Raw genomic sequence first — 12,487 nt, 5'->3', positions numbered from 1 at the left:
CAAGAAAAGCAGCTCCCTATTGTTCCTCTAGACTTCGTAGGGGTAGTAAGGTCTGGCGCCGTTCCCACATGACTTCCAGCTTGCTATGTTTTTTCTCTTACTGTCTTTGTAGAGTTTTGTCTGATTCAAGGTCAGAAGTGAGTGGCTAAAATTGACAGACTGACACATCAGAAAAATAAGACTTCTGAGACCATCAGCCGGAATCCCCACAGGGCAACAGCTAAAGCAACATTTACAACTTCCATTTCAATGAGAAAAATCTCTCCAAGTCCCAGGAAAAGATTCTTTCATCATGGTGTGGGAAACTAGCACAAAGAGACATTTTCACTGTGGATTTTTTCCCCTAACAAATTTCTGAATCCAGAGTTAGCAGGAAAGGAGTGGTGGGAAGCACGATTTCACTGACATGACTATGACCTTTATGGCCTTCGTCATGACCTATGACTTGCTTTCATCCCTACTCCTTGGTCTGGAGGATGGGAAACAGTACAGACTCAGAAATCTATTGGGAAGCCCCGAGGACACCACCTGGTACACAATAGGCCCTTGGTGGGTGTTAGCTACAATGAGGATGATGACAATAATAAAGAAAAAAATTCTATGTCAATAAAGCAACTTGAGTTCCAGCTAACATGCAGGGAAATGGCTTAACTGAGTTTTGAGCGCTTAAAATACATATCTTCAGCTTCTCTTGCATGGGAACTATACTTTTCTTATCATAAAAGGTCTGTTGATGCTCATTTCAACATTTTGGTAAGTGATTGATCAGAAAGAAACCGTGATTAGAATTTATTTAGTATTTATTTATAGAGCATGGAGATAGAAACCTATTGAGACTCTTATAAAATGGGTACAAAGGAGCTGGAGGAGCAGAATAAAAAGCATTTAATCTGCTGTCTGCCAGGGATGGTATAAGAGCTTTTGAAGCCAGAAAAAAGGCAGCTCTGAAAAGGTTTGGAAGGTGTGCTTACCTTTTTACCCAGGGAAGCCTTCACAGCAAAGCCCACTGAGCCACAGGACTTAACTACCTTAAGGAGGGTTTCAATTTCAGCTCTGTCTATGAAATAAAGGGTTTATAGAGACACAGGTGGTGAAAACCCAGGGCAATTTCTCTTTTGCTTTAGCCCAAAGATGATGAGTAGACTGCCTTTCAAGGTAACAGGAAATGTGACCTGTGTATTTTCCTTGCTAGTTTGATTTTTTTAAAAAATGTCATTTTACGTGGCAATAAACACTCCGGTCTATTGTGTTCAGGAAATAGCACATGTTCTAGTTAAACAAGGATTTTCAGTCAGTAGATTTAACATGCATGAATTATGAAACTTTAAGGCAACAGATTATGATAAAAATGTACTCCTTTATGGTCATTTATTCTGACAACGAAAATCACTGACTCTTTCTTAGAAGTTTTTGCAGGTACTTCAGAATCTTGCCATGCCCCTGGGTCATTATTGGGATGTCAAATATAAATGCTCCTGCTCTTATATTTGACTGATTCAAAGTTCACAAATAAAGGAATGCATTCAGAGAGGAATCTAGTGTATAAAAGATGGGTCAGAAAGTATTAAAAATAGGCTAAATGTTAAGAGAAGAAAAACTACAAGAAGGCAGAGAAATGGTTCCACATAAATATGAACTCAAATATATATGGTCTATATCAGTGACCTTCATATAGGTGGGGAGCCAGAAGGGTGTATCACATCCCAAAATGGAGATGGTGGTTTTTCCAACCACACATGCACCTTCCCTCCTCCCCAATCCCTTTTCTATCAAGATTCTGAGATGCATCTACACCTGCGAAGGCATGATTGAAAATCACAGAATCTACATCCTTTGGTGAATAAAAGAAAATTCCCCCAGGTCTTTCACTTAATTCATTCCAGGGGCATCTGATCTTTAAGTTATGCAATGGGCATTCACTCGCTTGCTTTCATGCTAAATACCAGAGCCTTAGGATTTCATTGATTACAGTTGATGTTTGATCATCACTGCTGTTTCATTGCTCTGGAAATGAATACTTCAGGGACACTGTGGGGGATGCTTTATATAGGTTACACTGTGTGAAATTTTCATAGTCAATGATGCCAGGTGTTGCTTTAGAAAATTCATGCTATGCAAGACTTGCATTTTTAAAGTTTCTGCCATGAAAGAACAGTTTGCAACTTGTTTTTAGTGTCTGGCTCATTGCAGACATAATATTAACTACTCTAGCCAATACTGTAAAATGAAAGCACTAGACCACATGGGACACTAAAAGATTGACCCAAAGGCTGTTGCCGAGGCAAAGAACCTATTGCATATTATATTTCCATAGTCTTTGTAACATGATTGCAAGACATGTCAATTTGGATATTAAAAGTGAATTTTACAGGGACGTAAAGTACCATCATGAAAATGAAATAATTTCTGACCACGAGGATTATGCTAATGAAGTAGTCAAGACTATCTTAGATCTTCGGACCCTTCATTCTGCACAAATCTATTTGGCATTTCTTTATCAAGTGTGAAGTGAAATGCACTGTGTGCTCCTGCTGAATGCAATAGTTCACACTCTCCATTCGGTGTCTTGAGACAGGTATTGAATATCATTTGAACAATGATGACTGAGGCTCTAAATTGCTGCTTATCAGGACGACCTCCATTAGTTCTCCTTGTTCAAAAGCGGCTGGCGTTTGAGCTTATAGAGTACCATGCTTAGGTATGTACTTGGGCCTACAGATTTAACAAGACACTTTGCCTTTGAAGCTCAGGTTGGAATTTTTAATAAAGGACAACTGAGACTACTGGCAGCATTAAAACCAAAAGCCAGGTGCACAATCAGTACGCTTTATTGAGGAATCTGTAAAAAGAACAAAGTTAGGTCATTTGAATGTAGCTCTCCCCCTTCCTTCCCCATTGCCCCCTCAGTCTATTTAGTAGAGGATTTTTTAAGTATTCTTTTAGTAGATGAGTTAAGGACCCACGACCCCAAATTTATAAATGAAGGTAGAAAATACTGATATGGTATGAACGTGGGAAGGGATTTAAAGAATTACAAAAAAGTATGTACTGGTCAGACAAACAGACCTGAATGTGGACCATGTGTGGATACTGAAAGAATTTGTCTTTCCAGTGTAATCAACTATAATTATGTTGAACTACATGAAGTTGCCATTTTTGTAAATAAAAAAATGGTTGGACGTGGGCAATTTCAAATGGTTCAAAATAACACAAAGAAAATTCTGTGTCACAGAGCTGTAGTTACAGATGTGTTATTACTGCCTTGGCTTGTCCTTCGAATTTCTTACATCGCTTCTTTCTGCATCTCTGGAGACTTAACCTGACTACTGGGTAAAGTGGGTAAAAATTTAGTTTCAGGACCTTGGGAAGGTGCTTGTCAATGGCCAGCACTCCAACTTTTGAAATTCTGACCACCATGCTCTTCTTAATCAGCTGCAACTCATAGTGGCCTTCAAACGAATCTCTAATGCTGAGTCTACTTTATATATATTTCAAATATGTGATGCCCATGTTTACCTGTGTGTTTATATATGTGCGTTTGTGTGTGTGTATGCAGGTTTTCAAACTGCACCTATCTTTGAGCAAAAAGATAATATATATGAAAAATAAAGGATACATTTTTGTAATTCAGATAACTGGAATATACACAATTTAGTTCAAGAAATGCAGGATGACTCCGAAATGAATGGAAGCAGGATTATCTCACCTTTGTACCCGATGTTGATTTGCACAAAACAGTTAAGGTTCAGTAAAACCATTGGGAGGGAAGTGTGAGCATTATTAGAACATGCAAATAGCGAGAGGGACAGAACTTACCACAGCCTGGAACCATCAAGACCAAAAGAAGAAAAGAGTAAACATCTGCATTAAAATCTAGTTGGAAAGCAGCATGATTTGTTTCCACCTGTTTAGGAGCCAGTATCTTAGATATTGGTTGGAATAACCTTCAGTAGGCAACCTGGTTTTCATGACCAGAGTGTTAATGGCGGCCCATGACATTTTGTTGGAAAGATCACCTGAAGGGTTGTAGACTCAGATCTGGGTTAGCTAAGTGCACATCTTGTGGGCTACGCTGTGCTGCTCCATTAGCCTGTGGCCATTCCCTGGAAACCTTGTCCTTCCCCTACAATCTCTCCACTCCCACATCCCCTTCCTGATAGGGTTTTCTGCCATTTTTTTGGGCTAAAGTTTCACCAAGCTCAAAAATGTTTATTTTCCATTTATTGTTGACTTTCAAGATATTTTCTTTTCTTCCTCCTCCTCTCCTGCAGATTCCCACGTTTCTCTTTCCCCAAAATACTCTATCACTTTACATAGTTCAGATTCTTTTCTGGGGACTCCCAAATGTCTAAAGTCAGCTTCTTTCTGTAGACTGTCTCCCCACATCTTTGTTCTGCACACCACTAGCTTTCTCTGTGTGCAACAGTGCCTTTCATGAGGGGCTTAAGAAAAGGAAATGCGAGGGCCTACAGCCAGTCCAACTGTGAAAATAAAAGAATGGAATGTTTATCCACAAGAGCAATAGTCTGAAATATGTCTGCTGAAATGTAAGAGTGTTATAAGTCTTCTGAAAAGAAAGAGGGAGGTGCCTGGGTTTATCTCACTTAAAGCATGGCTCAAAGACATTTAGAATTAATATATAATACGTTCACTTTACTTTTAGGCCAATCCTATAGCTAACTCATACTTTTAATCTTGTTCGTTGCTTATGCGGAAAGCTGAGAAAGATAACTTTAAAAGTTATATTGACCTGCAATATAGGAAACAAAATAACTGTATGGCGCTCTGCTCAGAAGTAGCTACAGTTACACAGCAGGAGAAAAGAAAAAGCATGATCGTAAAGTCAAAAGTTCATGGCTCTGATATGGTGGAGCCCCTGGGAATGTTTTATTTCCTAGAATGCTATGAACTTCATTTCCTAAAACATCTTCAATTTAATTTCACTTTAACATATGACACAAACCTATCGTCAGCTATTTTGAGGTTAGCTGAGAAGAAAAGGATGCTGAAAAAGAAATGCCCTCTTTCTCCAAGAAGTTAGAAATCACTGGTTTGACTCGATCTGTGTTAAGATCCATGGAGTTCTCTGCCCATTTGTTTCTCAATTTAGTGTATTCCTATGGACAAATAGACAGACTCTCATATCCAGAGAAACGCCCAAATATCCCCAGACACACCCACACCCCCTTAATCCTTTGGTACATATAATTAGATGTCTCATAAAAAATGATAGATAAAATTCAATTGTTCAACAGAATTTATAGGCCACGTGGCTTCTCGTGAACTTACCTGCCCATAAAATGCCACACGATAGTAGCGGCCAAACAGCCGTTTCTCTGAGTTCACCACCTCTGCCACTTTCAAATAGGACCGATGAATATCGTAGTAGAGATCTGACAATTTCTGAAATCATAAATCGAAGGGTTTCGTGAAGATGACACTGACATAAAAAATAGGGAGTTTCCACTTTTGAAAATAGTAAATAATCAACCGATTTAAAGTAGGATATTTTAACTAACTTCTGGGTTTAGAAAACGTACTTTGAAGTCTCTCTGCTTCTCAAAGACGGCAATGATGGGCTTGTTGACTTCCGCGATGAGTTCATACCTCTCAGACTTCCAAAGAAACTCCACACACATGTACAGCTGCTCCACCAGGATATTCTGCAAATCCCAAAACCAAGGCAAAATTGTACATGATTAATATTGTAGCTCATCCTTGAAACTTAGTTTCAAAACTGTTGCATTGCCTCTTTCATTGTGGGATTTTTGTGTTTCCTATCTTTGTTACTGGCTTTTACATCCGTCCAGCAAGCGACTGTGGCATCCTCTTGGATTCTTCCCTTTCCCTCACGACCATCATTGGTCCCTTAAACTTGCTGATTTAAATCTATAAAATGTCTTCAGGTCTGTCCAGTTCTTTCCATCCCCATTGTCACTGACTTAGGTCAATCCCCTACAATAGTCTTCTAGCTAACCTGTTTTCCCACTCCAGTTAGCCTTATGTCTTGCTTTCCAGCAACCTTTCTTTCTAAAATGTAAATCTGATCATGAGATCACCACCGCTCTAAACCTTTGAGGGAACTCCAGTGTCTATCAACTGCTGGCCAAACTCTCCAGCACGGCATTAAAGGAGCTCCACAGTCAGGCACCAGCCTCCCTTTCTGTGCCCTCTCTTTCAGCATCCTGCCATGGACTTCGTAGTTTGGCCATGTTGTACCATACCACTCCATTCTTAGGATGCTTTCTCATCTCCACACTTTTGTCTGCGTTGTGGCTGCGACTTTAAGAACGTTATTTTCTCACTTGACACCTTCAAGTCCTATCAAATGTCAAGAACCAGTGCAAAAGACTAGAGAGCTTTTATTGACGTCCCATTCATCTGCATTCTAACTGTTTTCATGTAAAAAATTGTTCCCCTTTCAATTGCAGCCATATATGATGCCTAGATTTTTAGTTACTGGATCTTAGACTGGCTACTCCTCACCCTGAAGGAAGTTTGTCTTTCTCTAGATTCTAAACTCTTTGAGAGAGCTAGAATTATGCCTTATTTAACTTTGTCTCTCACCCTTAACTCAATGCCTCACATACACTAGTCGTTTAATAAACCGTCAACTGAATCAGATTATACTCTCTAAGGTAAGAGGATAGTATTGTTGGAATGTTTTCAATAACGTCTTTTAAGAAAAGATTCTTAAACATTATTAGAAATAGTTAATATAAATATGTAGTTACATTTACTGTTGATTTGCAACAAACACTAAATTAACATAGAACCATATGTAAAGTTTCATTAAAATCTACCCCCAAATTTCCTTTCTGTATCCTTTTTTCAATCTATGCAATATTATGATTTTTAAATATTTATTTTATAAAATATTTTATTTACTTGATGAGGGGAGCTCTATTTTCTTCACAAGATTTGTTGTTCAGTAATTCCCAGCAGAAAGCTGCTTCTTCTCATTAATGAAAAATAACCACGGTTTGGATACCAGAAGGTTTTCTGCAGAAACTAGTGAGCCTTTCTCTTCAAGTGTATTTGTAAATACACTTTCTAATGCGTGAAAAAAAGGTGTGACCAGCTCACAAAATTTTCAGCATCCCTTACCATATTTACCAAAGGCCTGGAGATTTTACATCTTAGAGAAGAGCTGATCATATATATTTGGGTTCATCTTAAAGAAATAAAGTTTAGTTTAAATTTTCATTGAAAATTATGCTTTATCAATGGAATCTGATATCTATCAATCTTAGCTTAATTTCAGCCTGCATTTCGTTTTGTCTAAATCATATAATAGAGCAACTTTATTTGATTTCTGAATAAGATTTTCTCTCCCCTATTTAGCTTAATATTACAATTCCATGCATCATTTTACTCAACTACTGTAGGCTAGATGATTTTGGTCTAACCTCATTGTATGGCGTGTCTTGCATTCCCGAATCTTCTTTCATTGCTCCTTCCTCTTTAATATTTGGTGTAATGCTCAGGAAAGCCGGCCAGCCCATGGAGAACATGCCTTGAGAGGGCCAAGCAAAAGGCAACATTATTATTTGAGCCAAATCTCGCTTGGATTAGATAATGCTTTTCTTCGTGACATTACAAGTGGTAGTATTATAAAGCTCACACAAGATGGTTAGATTATGACTGTTGATAAATACTGTCTGCCAGGAAACCAATGCTCCCCTTTTAAATTCATCTCATTTTCAGGTGACCCATTTTCTATAAGAAGCTGGCATGGGATTATGGACAGAACACAGGATTTGTGGATAGATATAACTCCGATGTTGTGGTTTAATTAACCTCTTTGAGACTGTTTCCCTCATTTGTTAAACCGGAGACATTAATCTCTATCTCAAAGGATGTCGAAAGGATTCAAAACACTAATATTTGAGGAAACACCTGGTATTATCAGTACATTATAAAGACAATACTCAATACTCACTAACTTTCACTCTTTTGCGTTATCTAGAAACCTCGAATTTTCTAAGCACCTTGGCCACCAAGATAGAAAAAGTACAGCTTTGCAGATATATATGGAAACAGTTGATAATGAGAGTGTCCCCAGAGGTGGGCTCTGATCTGAATGGCGGGGAATATGAGTGGTTAGGAGCACGGCCTGGAGTGACAGACCAGCCGTGGAACTTTGGCCCTGTCACAAGGTAACCACAAGCTCTGGGGCAGGTCGTTTAACTTCTCTTGGTTTTCCTGTAACAGGAGCACCTAACTCACAGACTCTTTATTGGCAACTAGCTGAGACATTGCGGCTACAGAGTGTAGGGCAGTGCCTCCCCTGGAGCACGAACTTTTTAAGTTATAGCTAATACTCTTGCGGATGTTTCCATTTTAATAATCAGATCATCAGCTACATGACTAAATCTACACCCCCCAAACACGCTAGAAATTATAATTATAATAATGATTGCAACCTAATCCTTGCATTAAAAAATTCTACTTTCCTACTTTTTTAATAGCAATATTCATTCTGTAATTAAACATATTAAAATATATGATTGATTATAGCAGAAAAAGTCATGACATACTTCTTGGAGGATGAAGATCATTATTATGGCTGTATTTTCTGGAGTCACCTATATTTGCCTATATTCTTATCATGCACACATTGTAGTGAAGGGATGGTTCACCTCTCCAACTTAGAAACATCATAACATAAAGTATAGTGAGGACTTCAAAGACATGACAATGCGCTTCAGATATATGCCAATGCATATGAATATACAATGTGAATATATAATCATAAATGATCACCTTCCTTAATTTGAAGTTTACCAAACAAATACATCCTCTTCACAGTGGGTATGTTCTATTCCAATATTACTTTAGGTCTAAAAGTGGGTATGTAAAACTTCTTGAATATTAAAGGTTTACACAACATTCTGGGATATAAGTTTCTACCACCTCTCAAACTGACACTTAGTTTTACCAGTTTTCTTCAATTTTGTATTGAGTTAGAATTTGATATAGTCTTTATGGAACTGTATGGTATCTAATGATGATAAAAAAATAGATGGAGAGGAAGGGCATGTTAAGTAGAACAATGATGATTTTGATGACTTGTATAGAACAATAAGGCTACATAGGAAGTGTGGAACTGAGCAAGAAGATCCTTGAATTTTAGCGTGGATGTCGCCATGATGCCAGGTCTGGTCACTTCTCCAAGGCCCTCAAGTGAGTGACCTCACTGTCTCACAGTTCACTCAGGTCATTTGGTTCAAATGTCTTATTTGCAAAACCCACTGAGATTCTTTAGAAAATATATATGTACTTAAAGGAATAAGGGGCCAATTATGTTTCCAAACTATTCTAACTAAAGTCCTTTGACCTTTTGTTTAGCTATTTTGATCTTAATATCTAAAGATTTGTTTCTGTTGTTCATACATTGAGTTTCCCACCGCATTTTAAAAGTTAAGATAGTGTTATCAAATATATTACAGCTCACAAACTTCGAGTTTGAACAAACTTTTGCAAGAGAATATGGATTAAACATATTAACTATATGGTCACATTTTTTACAAAGAGTAATTCTTTAGTTACTGTTACAAAATCTTTTTTATCAGACACTAAAGATGGAATATTTTTAATTAAAGGCAATCCATACTGTAAATTATTATATGTTGCAAACTGTCAGAATCAGCTTATGCTTTTAAAAAGGGAAATGAAATACTCAGAATCAGCTTATGCTTTTAAAAAGGGAAATGAAATACGCTGATTATAAGTAAAGTCCTGTATATATAGCCAATGTCTCCATTTTTGCATCCCTTATTTTGAATAAACAGTTTTATTCCATTTCAAAATTAAAATGGATTTCTCTTGCAATTTTAAACAGTTCATCAATTCAGAAGAAAATCCCACAGGCAGACCAGCATGCAAATTGGTAGCAAAATATGGCCACAACTCATAATAATGTGGGATAAGATACGGCTCTATCTTCCGAGAACTTTTCAGTAATCTAAACTTCATAAATTTTGGATGTATGGGATTTCCGATGGTGGGAACTTCGGGTTTTTACAGAGTAAGTTATGTAGGTCTGAAAGAGTTTTCGCTTCTAGGAATACATCTCAGAAAGTTTTATTAAAGTAAAATTTAAGCAGCAACTTGATTTCCTCTGCACTGTTACATGGGGGTAAGGGAAACTGGTGAGATCACTCACTTCCTCCACCGGGAGTTGTTAGTAATGGGTTGTTATCACAGGGGTGGATGTCCTCCGGGAGCAGGGATGCTGTGCAAATCTTTTCCATTTTCCAGTAACCTATGGTAGTGCAAGATGAGGTTAGGACATTGCTACAAGTCTGTGTTAAAGCAAGCTTATGAAACTACAAATTGTTAACCAAGGAAGCATTCTCATGTTGAACCAAGAAGGTGACCATCCAGTTAGGCTTGTGCATCAAATAAACATGATAATAGCATGAAAAAGAAAGTTAAAACTTAAAAGTACAGCATAATTAGAACTATCTCTGAACATTAATGTTGCTTAATAAAACAACAGAGATTAATAAAATCTAAAATTAACACATGAATTTTAAGTTAGGTTTCAACGTGTTGCTTTCTAGACTTTTCTCCCAGGACACTATCATCTTACCCTTTCTTTTTAGGTACTCTGCGATGAGGGCAGCTATATGGATGTAACACATAGCAGCCTGTAATAAAAAAGAAAACAGCTTCAGAGGAAGACACATCGTAGATGTTACTATTTATCTAATTAGGACTAATCTTCCAAAGTGAGTCAGCATTCCATGTCAGAATACGTGGAGGAATCCTTTTAAGGATAGAACTAAAAATAAGAGTCAATTAGATTTCCGAAAAGTTCACAATCAAGAATAAAATGCATATTTGGGAGATTTTTCGTTTGTTTTTCTTGATGTAGTTTACAGGTGGGTGAATGAGCTGGACCGAAGAATTTTCTCATAGAATTATCTTCCTTTGTTAATATCTAAGTCTATATCTTTTTCAATCCACAGTTCTCTTAACAAGAAAAATATCAACTGATATAAAATGATATAAAGTTGATATAGTTGATATAAAGTTGATATAAAAACTATATATATAGTTGATATAAAGATATAACACATATATATATCAGCTATATCAACTAAATTGGAAATAAAAGTAAGCTCCCTTCTTTTTCTACCTTCAGTAATGACCCCTCTTTGAATTTCTATTGCCCTTAAAATGGTTGCCTCAGAAGGTGGCACTTGATTGAATAGCGTGACCTAATGTAACGTGTGTGCTTCCCTGAAACCAGAGTATATGGACGATACTTTATTTTACTCTAACATCTCCTATAAAGCCTTGAACATTGCTGAACACAACTCGAACTGAACTGTTGAAGATTCCAAATGACTTCAGCTCTTTCCTTTTGAAGTTCTGTGCAGGAATTTCACCATTTTCAGGGTGGTCCAAGGGACCTTGGGGTTTCTCATTCTTGTCTTTGACAAATTGCTTTCAAATGAGGCCTCTAGTCAACTATATTTCCATTCCGGAGTCTCTGATCTACCACATGCATTTAGAAGGGCTTCAGGTTTTAGAACTACCCTTGATAAGTTAATCTCTTCCCCACAGGGGCGTATTTCTGAGGATAAGGCAGAACTTCCCATTTAGTGTACGGAAGCCACTCGGGTCCTGTGAATCCCTGCATATAAATCCACCACTGTTTAAACAGACACAACAGTCAGTTATTGATTTATAACTTTCACAAAGTGGAATCTCCTCACCTGGCTCTCAGGAGCGTTCATTTTTCCATCGCCAGTTCAGCCTTGCTGCACATGAGGACAGATTAACCCAACCTGAGCTTACTCACCATGGGGGCAAGCTTCCCCCTCCAACTCCAATTGCAGGGAAGAAGTTTTAAAACAGAACATTAACTCATTCAACTATCAATTTCTAGACACCCTTACAACCATCCTCCCTATTTACCATTTAGTTCTGCATTGCACGCCCTACAATGACAGTTGCCACTTCCAACTCTGGCCTTTAGTTGAGGTTATTTATGTGGAGTCAGAAATCCTTAAATCCTACATGCAAACTTAATGCACTAAATATATAATTAGGTCATATCTAGATTAGAAATTATGGTAACTTTTTATGTTCCTGATGCCAAGGAAAATCCAATTGTGCTGCTAATGAGGACAATGCTGATGGAGAAGGACCCAGCCTTTGCTAATCACCTCGGATAAGTCTCCATTTCTCGCATGAATCTTGGCCATGCTTTCCAGCCAGGTCCTCCGTAGCTCGGGGGTGCTTGCGTAGGAGTTTGCCAGGCTGTACTGGAGATCCACCAGCATCTCGGGGTCCTTCTCATGCTCCTTCATCTGAGCCGTGGCCATCAAAACAGTCCTGATACGTTTAGTCAGATCTTTCACCTCTGCTGGGAAATTGCTGTTCTTTGGAAAAGAGAGAGCCTGAGTCATTATCTGTTCCGAATTCATAAGTTAATTTACTTTGAGTTATGCTATTAATTATGGCTTGGCAT

At 37.8% G+C, this 12,487-nt stretch overlaps 1 protein-coding gene across 4 annotated transcripts in view; it reads right to left on the bottom strand.

Annotated features, from left to right (window-relative positions):
• Positions 1 to 12,487, bottom strand: part of DOCK10 (dedicator of cytokinesis 10) — a 262,527-nt gene that overhangs the window by 19,504 nt on the left and 230,536 nt on the right. For all 4 annotated transcript variants that reach the window (XM_046644370.1, XM_046644368.1, XM_046644369.1 and 1 more), the window contains exons 45-50: positions 12,183 to 12,398; positions 10,598 to 10,655; positions 10,169 to 10,267; positions 7,410 to 7,516; positions 5,541 to 5,663; positions 5,290 to 5,403 (exon numbers count right to left, since the gene is read on the bottom strand). In XM_046644370.1, coding sequence (XP_046500326.1) covers positions 5,290 to 5,403; positions 5,541 to 5,663; positions 7,410 to 7,516; positions 10,169 to 10,267; positions 10,598 to 10,655; positions 12,183 to 12,398 — 717 coding nt within the window. The remainder of the gene's footprint in view (positions 1 to 5,289; positions 5,404 to 5,540; positions 5,664 to 7,409; positions 7,517 to 10,168; positions 10,268 to 10,597; positions 10,656 to 12,182; positions 12,399 to 12,487) is intronic.

This window comes from Equus quagga, chromosome 17 (assembly GCF_021613505.1).
Source record: "Equus quagga isolate Etosha38 chromosome 17, UCLA_HA_Equagga_1.0, whole genome shotgun sequence".
Taxonomy (NCBI): domain Eukaryota; kingdom Metazoa; phylum Chordata; class Mammalia; order Perissodactyla; family Equidae; genus Equus; species Equus quagga.
This window is presented reverse-complemented; position numbering and strand designations above follow the sequence as displayed.